General features: G+C 43.1%; 1 protein-coding gene across 1 annotated transcript; it reads left to right on the top strand.

The window, feature by feature from the left end:
* The first annotated feature begins 1,498 nt into the window (after positions 1-1,498).
* On the top strand, positions 1,499-10,449 carry LOC100282832 (ATP-dependent Clp protease proteolytic subunit 1). The gene is made up of 5 exons (NM_001155738.2): positions 1,499-1,862; positions 4,324-4,438; positions 7,988-8,163; positions 9,847-9,942; positions 10,030-10,449. The coding sequence occupies exons 1-5, from the start codon at positions 1,596-1,598 to the stop codon at positions 10,306-10,308; spliced, it is 933 nt and encodes a 310-aa protein (NP_001149210.2). The 5' UTR covers positions 1,499-1,595; the 3' UTR covers positions 10,309-10,449.
* Positions 10,450-13,970: the final 3,521 nt, after the last annotated feature.

Below are 13,970 nucleotides of genomic sequence, written 5' to 3'. Positions count from 1 at the left end.
CCTAAGTCATTCTTCATGTAAAATCACTCCTACCAGGAGTTGGGCCATTTGCTACGATAAGCTAGGATAGGGAAGCGAGCATTCCTCTCATACTAAAAATTGTAACATTCAAAGTTATTATGAAGTTGTTCCTTCCTTGTCGCCTTCATTTGATAGTGCAACTGGTGAATTTGGCAGAAGTATTCCGCGTTTGGCTCTACGCCCTAGCTTCGTACGGCCCAAATAAAGACCCAAAGTCTCATTATGTCATTGGGGGGGGGGGGGTTCGCTGATGAAGGTATATGTCCTATTTTTCAGCACCTCCACAACCATCTTATGCAGCGGGAACTGAAGTCTGGCCTTGAAGAAGCTTCGAAAGGCCACCACTTCATCTTTCTCTGATCGTGGGACAATATATTCTCCCCCAAGCCTGATCATGTCAACAGTGTCAATGTATTGTCGCTTCTTCATTGTTAATTCTTAATGGTTACATGGCTTGGCTTCGAGGGCCGAATGTCACTATAATCTTCTTCAAGTTTGAATTCTTCACTGTCCCCTTCAAACTCATCATCAAGATCGGCCATGACATCCTCAATACAACTCTCTTCGGTTGGGATAGCGACATTAACTAGGGCCCCGCTTTCTATCATCGGAGTTTCTTCCTTTCTCTTAGTAGCTTCTGAAGAAGTCATGATGGCCAACTTAGAGCAAGTCTTGTTTGCAGCCGTTGGCAGATAGGCAAAGGTTCACGAAAGCAAAAGATCGAAGGAGCTTTAGAGGTTGAGAAAATTACAGCAACAGGTTGGTAAAGAGCAATAAATGCCGTGAGAATGCCTCATTTGCTGCAATTGGGCCAACCATGTTTTTCGACCCGAAAAATATATTTGTACAAATTCGTTTTCGATAACGTGCTCTAGGAAGGTTTTTTGGACCTTCGGCATAAGGCCTCCTTCACCTATTCCACGAGCCAAGCCCATTATAGAAAACAAACTAATGCCGTGATGAGCTACTGTTGGTGTCTGTCTACACCGAAAGTCCTCAAAATAATAAACAACAACTATCTCTGGGCTCATTTCAGGAATAATGGAGTCTCCATCTTAGTGATGCTTGCGAAGTATAAAACAAATGTGACAGCTTCGGCATCGCTGCTTGAACAAAACACGAAGAGACGCCCAAAGTCCGAAGCATCTGAGAAACAAAGAAAGGTACGAGAAGCGCATGCAACACGTCTCTAAGAGGAAAATACAACATTATCCTCAGCTAGTTTTGTACTATATGTGTGTAAAATCTATGTGTATGAACGTAATTTTATATGAGGATGTACACAATGTAGCCACTATAAATAGAGATATAGTGTCATGTAGCCTAAATCTATCTCCAGCTCAATCTTTATCTTAATTTCTTTTTTTTTTCAAACTACAATTAAAAAAACATTGAATGCAAATACATTTGTATACACGCCCTGGCCCTGCTGCCTAAAACGGGACTTCTCGCGCTTCGATCCCAATTCCCACTTAGACAATACGAGTGGTCTCATAGTCATAGATAGCGCTAGCAGCAGTAGAAACCGCCGCCACTAGGCTAGGAGTGGAAGCCTCGGGCCCGCGGCAGCAGCCATGGCGGCGTTCCTGGCGCCTCCCTGCACTTCCTTCTATCGCTCGTCCGCATTCCTTACCCCCTGTTCCTCGAATCGCCGGAGTACAGCGCTAAGGGCGGCGGCCGTTCGTGGGTCGGCGGTGACGCGGGCCCAGCGGACGGTCTCCGCTAGGTGGGTCCCATCCAGGTTAGCGGTGGCGAGGCCGGCGGCCAGGAAGGCGTGCCTAGAGGAGCTTGATACAACCAACATGCTCCTTCGCCAGCGCATCGTCTTCCTGGGTTCCCCGGTTAGTTCTTTGATCCGTTTCTTCCGCAAAATTTCAAGGTCTCTGTATTGTTGTTGTTGTTGTTGTTTTCGTTAGAACAGTTATACCCGATTTGCTCGCTGTGGATGCCCTGGTCACACTAGCTACAGATCGAAAAATAAAATAAAATGTGACATTACTTAGTGTGCCGCCACATTTATGACTTCGAATCCTGGGAGAGACTTTATTTGTGCCTCCGTCCTTTATTTTCATGTTTACGCCTTTTTTTTCTGTATGTATGCATAAATTGATGTATGTGAGTGAGGATGTTGAAGTGTATAACTGGATTGTCTACATTCTTCTAAAAACTTAATCTTTTTGGGTTGAACTGGATTTCTGCTATTTGTTTTAGCTTTTTTTCAACTTCTGGTCACCAAAAGCTACTACGGACCGCCAAACGTTTAGCTTTTCAGTCAGCTTCTATAAAAATCGATTTGTTCAACACTATCCAAAATCAACATAAACACATAATCGGTCGAGTCACTGCAACACGTCACTTTCTAGTTCCTGAACCCTATTTCTAGTCCCCAAACCCTATGAACACCTGAATCTTCCTCTGCATGTAATCTCAATGATACTTAGATTGTTCACACAATCAGATTCTTCACACAACCATATTATAAAAAAGCTGGTAAGAAAAAAACTAAACCAAACATGCTTTTAATATGGTATCGGAGGTAGAGGTTACGTGTTCGAATCATGGCTAGTGCAATTAAAATAAAATAATTGTTGCTTGCTCCTATTCCACGTCTGAGACCTGCGAGAGACTCGATGTGGGGGGTGTTCAAATATAATATAAGTGAATTGCCCACCTTTTGGGTTGAATTGGTCGGTGCATGTAACTTAATAATGGTTAGGTTCACACCTTTAACAGAAACCATAAGTATACATCTAGAATTGAGAAATAGGTTTTGTGCGTGATAGATGGAAGTGATCTTTGTATATTGCTTGACTTTGTCAGTTGTATTTTTATATTTTTATTATTAGCAATTATGCCATCATATATTTAAGCCAAAATAATTTTCAAATGTCATTCACTAGGGTGTATGGATCTTCCCGACAACAAGAAAACGAGCAGGAAAGAGTTTATTAGTATCTCTGCTTGCTGATTGTCTTCTTTATGTGCCAGGTTTGCATTGGTAGGAAGTGACCTTTTTATCAACTGTGTTACCACAATAACATTGCACCTTCTAAAACAAACTAAATGTTGAATCTTGAAATTTCAATGGCTCCGATCGCTGCAGCTGTGGCTGCAAGTTTCGTCAGTGGGACACTGTAGCAGCAGTAGCAAATGGCTGCAGTAGGTGTTGTTTTAGTGCAGCCGAACAAGCAACCGTAAACCCTTCTTTGACCATCATGTATCTTATGAGTCATGATTATTATGCAAACCTGAAATCAAGTAGTATGAATGGTCTTTTCATGTATAGATTTGTACAATTGCTATTTATTTGAGTTTTTCTGACTATGAATTGTGTTTTTATTCATTGGTGTAGTTACTATGAATGACTTTCATTGTTTTTTTGCTGCAATTGACTCATTTGTTATTAGAAAACTGCTTTATTGGTGTTTGAAGAACTGGATGCTATTATTTACTTTGGAGCAAATTGCATCAGCTGTTCAACTTGTTTGGAGGTGTCATCTAGGTCCTTGAACTATACTTTGCTGATCAGTATACCTAAACATACTAAGTGGCTTAGTCATGGTCCAAATCTCTCTAATTAGTGTTAATCAACCTGCTTGTCATCAATTCGGCATCCATGCGATCCAATTCTTTTTTGTATTTGTCACTCATAACACTCTCAGATGGCGATTCTAGCATGCCACACGGACAATTAATTGCTGACTAATGATATTTAAACCTCTAGTGGCACAACTAATAAGTTTAGGGATAAATTATCTTCAGATTTGTAGGGAACTATGAAACACCCCTTAGTGAGTATGAGGGCCTCTGGTACACTTTGGCCTTTACTTTCTGCATTCTGAAAATTCACTATTGTGCTTTCTGTGCTTTCATTTATTAGCAAATTTTTTATGGTGACTCTCCTACCATTGGCAAAGTGTAGAGCTCCCTGCTTGATGAGCTAGCGTGTTGGGTAATGGTTGGGGCCAAACATCTGGGAAGTTTAGGCCTAGCAACAACCCTTAGCTTGGTAGGAAGGGTTTAGTGGGTAGTGTGTGGTCGTGTTTTCTTTTGTATTTCCTGATGGATTAGTTCCTGTTTTTGTGTTTTCGGACGCTTTAAGGGGGGCCTGGGATGCTTGTATCTGGCCGCTTGGACTTTTTCTTTCTCTTTAATATAATGAAGCGTAACTCTCCTGTGTTTTCTGAGAAAAAAATTATGAGAAAATTTTATTCCAGGGGCCTTTTCTTTTTATCATCAGCATGATCTAAATAGATTTCAAGCTTTATTTATGGATCTGTTGGGATGACATATGCTATGTAGGTGGATGATACAAGTGCTGATCTCATTATCAGCCAACTCCTACTATTGGATGCAGAGGACCAGACTAAAGATATTAAATTGTTTATCAACTCACCTGGAGGCTCTATAACAGCAGGTATGTGTTTTCTCATTTTGTTATTGCAAGAGCTTATTCTAGAGATGTCTGTTTGGACAGTTGAACTTTTCAGATTGGAATTTGTTGCACTGCAATAAACTGGTTTCTTGTCTTATCTCCTATCGGATTTGGTTCATTGGCCATGTGACTTGTGCCAAATTTGAGCCAAGCATCATATGTAAAATTGTAGCGTTCATGCTATGGACCAATTACAGTAGGGTCACTGCATGTGGTCCTTAAAAGTTGTCCCTGCATGGATCATATTCAATTTATTGTGACCCATAAATACAGCTGAAATTTCTGGTGTAATGAAATTAAATTTGCTTATGAAGATGCATATATTTGAGATAGTATACTGACAGTAGAAATCAATGATTGCAAGTCGTCCGACTAATCACGAGTAATCGTGATTAGTCGGGCGGTCGCCTACTCGCCTGTTAACAACCGATTAGCCGGACGACTCGATTTGGGTGCCTGGTTGTCCAGATTGTTCGATTAGCCGTCGATAAGGGCGATTAGTCGTCCACTTTTTTCCAGTTTCTGGTCATTGGCGCTATGATTTTTTGTATTGGGCTACAGGACCAATGTTTTCGACCTGTCTACAGGAACATTAAGGGTGCGTTTGGTTGGAGAGCAATGATTTCAAGTCGCTTGGTCGAACCCTGGGACCGACTAGGCGACGACCAGGGCGATTAGTCCACCCCTAGTCGGTCCTAGTAGATCCCTGGTCGTCCTAGACCTTTTAGACTAGTAGTTATACCTATATAGGTATATATATATATACATACATAAATATACCTATATACATTATATAAATTAGAACAAAAAGGTAGAATAAACAAAATAATATAGCTTTATTGTGATTTGTTACTTATCTGAACCTGACTACCTAGCAATGGCTTAGGAGTAGAGCAGTAAGCCAGCAACCACCCGCTAGTTCGGCACTGGGCACTGACAGAAATACAGAGAAGGGGAGAAGGGGGGGGGGGCAGGAGGAACCTTGATATGACGAGCTCATCTCGTCAATGGTGTTGGTCTGCTGGAGAGTGGAGACGCCGGTAGTCTGTCACAGTCGCCGCCGGTCCTCCGTCACAGGTCATAGCTGCCATCGGTATTGGTCTTCTAGATTGCAGCAGGACAGCATCCGAGCAGGCAGAGGCGCCGGTGGAGCAGGCCAGCAGGGGGCGAAGGTGAGCATCCGCCAGTGTTCTGTGGCCGCTGGAGATGGATGTCTGGCCTGGGGCGCAAGGGTAGCCGCCGGCGACCAGGTCTAAAGGCTGGAGGTCGGGCAATAGAGGAGGTGTATGTGTACACGCTGGTTTGGCCAGTTGGGTAGCTGGGTATGGGCAGAGGAGAGAAGAGGCCAGACTAAATGATACTATAGATGGAGTGAAAATGGCCCAATACCAAAACCCTAGCTGGGCGACCAAGAAACAATAAGTGGACGATTAGTCGCCCTAATCGACGATTAGTCAGACGACTAGGACGACCAACCATCTAGTCGAGTTGTCTGCCTAATCGGACACAAACAGGTGACCAACCGTCGGACGACTTGAAATCATTGTTGGAGAGTCAACTAGAATGGAGCGGTTCCATTCTAGTGTTTAAGAATGGAGTTGTTCTATTCTGTGTTTGGCAAGCAGAACAGGGCCGCTCCATTTCTTGCTTGGTTGAAGAGTAGAATAGAGCGGAGGCGCTCCGTTCTTTGTTTGGTTGTGGAGCCATATGAGTGTATAGGGGAAGAGAGGGAGGAGAGCGCTCGCGTTTGGGAGAGTGCTCGCATCCAGTGATTTTGGTGGAGCCGGAGCATTTCAACTATTTATGGTAAATTCCATATGGAGACTTCAAGAGCTGCTCTGCTCCTCTTTTGTTGGAAACCAAACATTCAAAAACAGGAATGGAGCCGCTCCATTCTCCTCCACTCCTCAACCAAACATACCATAAGTTTTGCCTCTCCTCACCTCTGCCGAAATCCTAAGGCTACCTAAACCTCTCTTGTGTCCCTCTACCGGCGGTTGCTTGATTGTGGCTGCTCCAGAGGTCCTGATCACCGACATCTCCATTCTCCAGCATCTGCGCGAACTCCCGATCACTGGTGGCTGGTCACCTGCTCCAGTCACCTACGCCCCTCTGCGCGAACTCCCGATCACTGGCGGCTGGTCACCTGCTCCAGTCACCTACGCCCCTCTGCCTGCTCGCCTGCTCCAGTCCAGATCACCTGCGGACGGCGGCTGCTCTAGATCACCGGCGTCTCTAGCACCAGTGACAAGATGAGCTTGTCATCTCAAGGTTCCCCCTGTCTGTAGTTTTGTTATGTCTCTGTCTCTGTGACTTACCTCTGTCTGCCGGTGTTAGCGCTGAACTAATGGCTGCTGCTGCTTTAATCCTAAGCCGACTGCCGATTAGTGACTAGGACCGACTAGGGGTCGACTAGTTGTCCTAGTCGTTTCCTAATCGTGACTAGTTGCCTGGTCAGTCCCAGGGTTCGACCAGGCGACTTGAAATCATTGGTATAAATCTTTCTATTGTTATATCAAAGATGGGAGCAAACTCTAACAATGAGAAAAACGTTCAGAAGAGACAACTGAAGAAATCTGGTCTGTGTTATATTTTGTGGCAAAGAATGTGGATTCATGGCAAAAGGATCAATGAACCTGTACCCCAAGTTTTTGCATTGGTCTAAAAAGAAGAGCTAGCAGGAGGCCTGCGCACGAGGTCCTCTCAAATAATCTGTGAATCTCTTATATCTAAGGTGCTCTAACTGTGGTAGTCAGCTCAGAATTTCTATCTCTGGGAGTCGAATGTGATCCTGCAGCCTGGGGTCTCTGATTATCATATCTTGCAGTTATCTTCAAGTGGACAATATTCAGCAATGTCGGCTTACAAAAATCTCTTCTAGGGAACGAAGATACATAATGCTAGTCCATTGCTAATTGCTACATTTGAATGCTCTGCAGATACAACAGATAGTGCAGAAACATTCATTGTGCGCCTTGACCTTGAACCATATAGTAATGCATTTTCCTGAAACATTAGTCTGTGGAATTTCATGTAACAATAAAATGGTAACACTGTTTCAGAAAACCACTATTTAATACCTTTCTTGGACTCCTTTTTGTTCTCCAAAACTTAGTTGTTTGAGACCCAGATGTTTATCAAGTTTGACCTAAACCTAGCTGGCTACTAAGTTTTCTTAAGAATCTCTTGGCCAGGATTACCCAGACATGGAATAAAGTACGAACTAAAAATATCTATTTCCTAATGTGATTCCTGTTCAACCGCACAGATTATGACATCCTCTTAATCTAATATTATTCTAACAGCAGTTTCTAGGTCTCTACTATAAACTCAACCAATCTAGGAGGAATTAGGTGGAATCGTTAATAAGATAAGCACCCAAATTCAAGTTGAAGAGGACATGAACTTGGGTGGTGGGGCGTGTACCTACAACCTACCATTAACGGAACTAGGCTCAGTTCCTCACAGTCCTATTATATTGTCCTGTACTGGTGTTTGCTGTGTTATGACATGTGACTCATCAATTTGCAGGGATGGGAGTATATGATGCTATGAAATTTTGCAAAGCTGATGTGTCAACTGTTTGCTTTGGATTGGCGGCTTCAATGGGTGCATTTTTACTTGCTGCTGGGACAAAGGGTAAGAGGTACTGCATGCCAAATGCGAGGATTATGATCCATCAGCCATCAGGTGGCGCTGGCGGGAAAGTAAGTAACAAAGTAACAATTGTTTGTTGTTGTGTTGCTTTGCGCTATTTGTTTCTTGTAAGATTTTCTCTTTCCTCTTTATTTAATTGAGTCAGGATATAACATTGAGGTGAAAATGGGAACATATTTTGCTTTATGATCTTTTACTACCACCACTTTCTTGTGTACTTTGTGGCTATTGCTTGGTAAGGCTCTGTTCATCTTATTGAGATTTGCTTTGGTACCAAAATGGGTGCTTTAGTGTCAACCAAATATCACAGTTGCCCAACTATTGGCACAAGTAGCAATATCATGATTAGGGTTGAAAATGGATGGGTAAATTCTCGTCCCGACCCATATCGTTTTCTACATTTGACTTGATCGTTTCCGTATTGACGGAAAAATATGGAAACGGGACGGAAACGGGAGAGGGTTTATTTCGTCCGTTTTTGTGGGATCCCGTTTTTATCCGGATTGAACCCGTATTTATTCCGTATTTGATAAAATATGGGAAGAGCTTAATATGCATTAGTATATAAACTAAAGTCTAGTGTCTTTAGGTTACAAATTATAGCACAAGTGTCCATTGTAACCATCGGCTTTTTTCAATGACAAGTGGTCTAAAGTCTTAAACAATATCGGATGTAGCTAAATGTATATTATTAGCAACCAAACAACAATATAATGTTGCCTCTCTATATCTATTTGTTTTATGTTATCGTCCTACGAATCAATCACTAGTCAAACATTAATACCATTTCTATTTGTATTAAATTAATGAGTTTCCGTTAGTATTTTCGTTTCCGTTCGTTTTTTCAATTCCGTTTATCCCGCTCCCGTTTCCGTTCCCAACTATTTCGGACCCGATCCCGTTTCTGATGATAAAATGCGGATACGGAAACGGGAGATGTGTTTTCCATCCGTTTTCATCCCTAATCAATGATACATTGTATTCCATTAATGATAGATTTGTGAGTGCTGTAGTGATAAACAACACCTTATTAGCATATGTAGTCTATTTCTATTGCAATGTTTCCTTTTAGGGCTGGTTTGATGATAAGGGAATTGTATGGGATCCATGGGACATGAAATCCCTTGCTATTTAATTTTGAATAGCAAGTAATTTTCTCCCCCATGGACCCCCTCCAATTCCCTTGTCACCAAACCAGCCCTTAAGTTGTGAAATTGGAGTCGACACTGAAATAAAAAAGATATCCATATTGAATATCTGTAATCATGATCACGATCTTCCATTATATTTCTTTGGATGTAGGGATGAAAGTAGATCGGATATGGTGGATATCATGGATACAAATAAGGGTAGTTGTCTTTTTTGGGATTGGGATTTGGGAGTGAAATGTGGATAGTGTCAGATGCGTTTTATATTGATATCACATATCTGTTTATATGTACCACATTGATTTTTCGGACTTTGATATAGTACAGATATTAACTGTCGGGATTCATATACGTACTATGCATCTAGTATTTGAACCCCGTTTGAGCAGATATCTGGAAATATGTCCCGTTTGACCCTATATGGATGCAAAGTAGGCTTCACGATGTTTTAGACCCATACGGTGTCATACAAATACTGCTAAATTGATATTTTAATTGGATCCCTATGGCATATGGCGCAGTGCCAATTCTAGTATTTAATAATAGTGACACTGATTTTTGGATTTGCCTTGCCAATTCTGGTAGGTCACAGAGATGGGACTACAGATAAGAGAGATGATGTACGAAAAGATTAAGATCAATAAAATAATGTCGAGAATTACTGGAAAATCTGAGGAGCAGGTACTATGGAACTTTTTGTATGATACTTGATTTTACATGGCAACAGAGAATTTTGTTGCAGACTTTACTGATTGCCATGTCTTGTAGATTGATGAAGACACGAAGTTTGATTATTTCATGAGTCCTTCGGAAGCCAAGGATTATGGGATAGTTGACAATATCATAGATGAGGGGAAACCAGGGTTGGTAGCTCCCTTGGCAGGATCTGTTCCGCCTCCCAAATCGCGTGTGTGGTACTTGTGGAAGGCTTCGGGGCCGACCAGGAAGATCATGAAACATCTACCTTCAGAGGAGAAACTAATTCACAATGGTAACGGAAGTGCAACTGGAGATGATGGAAAGCTCAAGGAGGCAACGGCAACTTGAAGACATTTTAGGTGATAAATAGTAGGTCGATAATAGAATGGCTTAGTGCATTACCTGTATTTTAAATCATTGTTTGAATACAGATTATTGGAGGATGTTAATACAGTGCAGTATTTTGGATGCTGCGTTTTCATGGGGTGCAAATTTAGTTTCTTGTCCTTGCGATACTTTAAATCATGTTATTGAAATTAGATAATGTTATTTAGGAAATAAAATGTTAAGAATAATATTCAAAATGAGAATATGGCTCTAGCATATGGGGTCTTATATTTAAGACACGGGGTCCTATATTTAGAACCTTAGAGGCAGGGTCATTTTTATTTGATGAATTTTATTGTAGAACCTCTATTGGAATATGTTTTTGGTATTAGAGTCGTATATTTTAAAATAGGATTCCTTTGTAACTTATGTTGGAGATGCTCTAACAAAAGGATTTACACAACATAACGATGATTGTCATGACTAGGACCGTTAGAAAGACATTGATGTGTTTGTTTACTCTGTCTAAGTGATTCGTATGCGACTCATGTTGGAGATGCTCTAACACAAGGATTTACCCAACATAACGATGATTCCTATTGTAGGTCATGACTAGGACCGTTAGAAGGACATTGATGTGTTTGTTTACTCAGTCTAAGTGTTATAGGCTTTGGTCTAGCCTATGTAATTCATTTTTAGTATATGCAATATACATCCCACTTTGTAGGGTTAAAGTTTCTAACATGGTTATTAGCTTGGTTTTTCTCTCGTTTCATGCCTTTCCTAGCTGCCATCACCACCTGGCCACCATCGCTAGGCAATCGTTGTTGCTAGGCCGCCACCGTCGTCGCTGTGTCTCCCATGGTGGGCACGCCACCTCCTTCTCCCTCCTCCCCCACCTCTCCTCTGCCGTGGCTGGGCTGCGGTGGCCACGCCCATGCTGGCTAGTCGTGCGTTGGCTATGCCTCCTTTCACACTGGCGCACGTGCCAAGTTGGCCTCTTACCACGCCATGGCGACTGGGGCTGGCCGCTAGGGGCTTGCTCCTAGTGCCCCTGCCCCACCTCTCCTGTGGTTGGGGCCTAGCCAGCCCTGCTGCTGGCACCTAGCCTGACCACTAGCACCCTAGCCCTAGCTGCCCTTGTTGTGGTCACCCATGCTATGGTCATCTCTGGCATGAGCGCTGCTATCCAGGGCTCAGGCCTACCCGAGCCCTTGTTGTGGTCGCCCCTGCTATGGTCATAGCCCTCACCACTGCTAAGGTGGATGTCGCTGCTGCTAGGGAGCACGCACGTGCTGCTATCCTCGCCTATGAGCTTGAACGCAACATGGCAGCTACCCTTCCCTAGTAGCTGTCCAACACTGAGCGTCATCTGCTTGGCTCTCCCTACATTGAGTCTCCCCCCGTGTCGCTTATGGTCACCCCTCCTTTGGAGTACGAATCAACTGTTATTGCCAACCTACATGCATAGGTGGTAGATGTGAGATGTCTAGAACATCCAATCTCTAGTTCCTATCATCCTTGACCCAACTTCCTCCACCTATGCCCACTGGTGTGACCTTTTCCTCCTCACCCCTAGCTCTATGTCCTTGATGACCATGTCCTCACCGACACCGTGTCCGTAACTATCTCCTAGTGGCGCGTGGATAGTGTGGTCCTCTCATGGATCCTCGAGATCGTCACCATTGAGCTCCACGATGTCGTCCATGGGCATGGCCGCACTTCCCGTCAGGCCTAGGTTGCCATCTAAGAGAGTTCCTTGGTAATCGTGAGGCTCACGTTCTCCACGTCGACACAACATTTCCCACCTTCATCCAAGGGTACCTCTCAGTCATTGAGTACTACCGCCAGATGAAGGGCATCGTAGCATCCCTCTCCGATCTTGGGGAGTCCGTCTCTGATCGCATGCTCATCCTCAACCTTTTCCATGGCCTCAATGAGCGCTACGATCACATATGTATTTGGATCCGTAACAACCTCATCCTCGAGGAGCTCACAAAGGGGTTGCCTTCTTGCTTTGATGATGCTGCTACTCTCTATAGCTCCACCCCTAGGGGCTAGACCTCATGACCGCCCTCTTCCACCCATACCTTAGGTGTCACAATCACACTCGTCTTGTACCTCCTGTCTTTGGCTCTACACATCCTTCCCTTCAGTCTAGGGTCGAAGTTGTGGGGTTTGGGGTGTTTTTTATTTCGGTGCAAGTGACAACCATGGTGGTGGGGGTGCCCATAGGAACACCCCTTTGCCCTTCATCTATAATCTGTGCACTAGGCGCATCACCATGTGGCATGTCCAATCCCCTGTTGGATCCCCCCAATGTCTACCTCCACCATAGCCGTCTCACTTAACGATGTCTGGTCTAGGGTATCCTCTTGGTCAACCTACCTCTGTGTCACCGACACCTTAACCATTGCTTCTACAATTACCACCCCACTCCATTCCATCCTAGAACCTGTAGCCTAATGGGTGGGATCAATAGTCCCTTGCTAGCTCCTTCAGCATGATGACCCTGACTCCTCCCAGTATCAATAACTAGGTTGCTGATTCTTGTGTCTCCTACCTGTCACACCCAGATTTAAGGACAAATCTAGATGCATCTCAAATGTGTGCCAGGATCAAGTCTCACACATATGATGACTTTTTGTACATAAATAGATGTTATATCCTTATTACATAATAGGAGTTCTGTACAAAATAACTAAATAAATTACACCATATGATGACGTCGATCCTCCACAACCATAGTTGATTGGGAGACAATGGCCTAAACGTCTCCGAACTCATCGTAGCATCCTTCATCCTGCTACAGTGGTACCTATTCTTGACCTGGTGTGATTATAGCAAGGGTGAGCTCCCATACGGTCATCGCTTAGCAAGTGTGGGAAAAAGTGTGTATGAGATCACTTATTGTTGGGGCTCATGCGTAGTGTAAGGCTTACCGAGAAAAATGGTTAAGGATGAGCATCACTTTTATTTTTGTTGGCCAAAATTTTATTAGCAATTACTAAGTATAAGTAAATACCAACCTAATTATATAATTGGTCACAATGATGAATAAATTCCACAATGCAATGTAATGTATGACAGGTTAAATTTAATTCCATAAATTACTCATGTGAGGGTCCGAGCCGCTCATGAACGTGAGCACGAGTAATATATCAGTTTACACTCTACAGAGGTTGCACATCTTTATCCACAAGCCGTGTTACCCATTTTGCAAAGGGATCACAACTTCCCATTCATCTCTACCGAGGAGACGAGGCAGGATAGCACTACGAGGCTTTACCAAAGTTCCACTAGCATGAGAGAACCCGCTACAGTTTTAGGCAGAAGGGGGCAATATAAGAATCTGTCGTCCATAAAGCTATTGCAAACAGATCGACCTGAGAACCGACCTATACTGGCAGCTTCCCACACCCTACTTGCCCCTTTCGGGAAAGGATTAACTCACACTAGCTTTACTAATTAATTAGTCAAGGATGTCCCATTCCACCCTTGTGGTAGCACTGTTTTCTCGGGTGGTTCTCCATGTTCGAATTAACAAAATGATGTTATCATGAACAATAAATAACCAATTGATAATAAAACATGATCATAATTCAATAATGATAAGGCATAATCACAATTTAGATATAATATTAAGCCCAAAACCAGGTAGAGCAATAACAATACTAACCAAT

This window comes from Zea mays, chromosome 8 (assembly GCF_902167145.1).
Source record: "Zea mays cultivar B73 chromosome 8, Zm-B73-REFERENCE-NAM-5.0, whole genome shotgun sequence".
Lineage (NCBI taxonomy): Eukaryota > Viridiplantae > Streptophyta > Magnoliopsida > Poales > Poaceae > Zea > Zea mays.
Note: the sequence above shows the minus strand (reverse complement) of the source record. Positions and strands in the feature narration are given on the sequence as shown.

Bases quoted from the DNA above. Each gene is read 5' to 3' on its own strand.
- LOC100282832 (NM_001155738.2), top strand. From the start codon at position 1,596: ATGGCGGCGTTCCTGGCGCCTCCCTGCACTTCCTTCTATCGCTCGTCC. The intron at 8,164-9,846 runs GTAAGTAACAAA...CAATTCTGGTAG, and splicing joins CAGGTGGCGCTGGCGGGAAA to GTCACAGAGATGGGACTACA. The intron at 9,943-10,029 runs GTACTATGGAAC...CATGTCTTGTAG, and splicing joins CTGGAAAATCTGAGGAGCAG to ATTGATGAAGACACGAAGTT.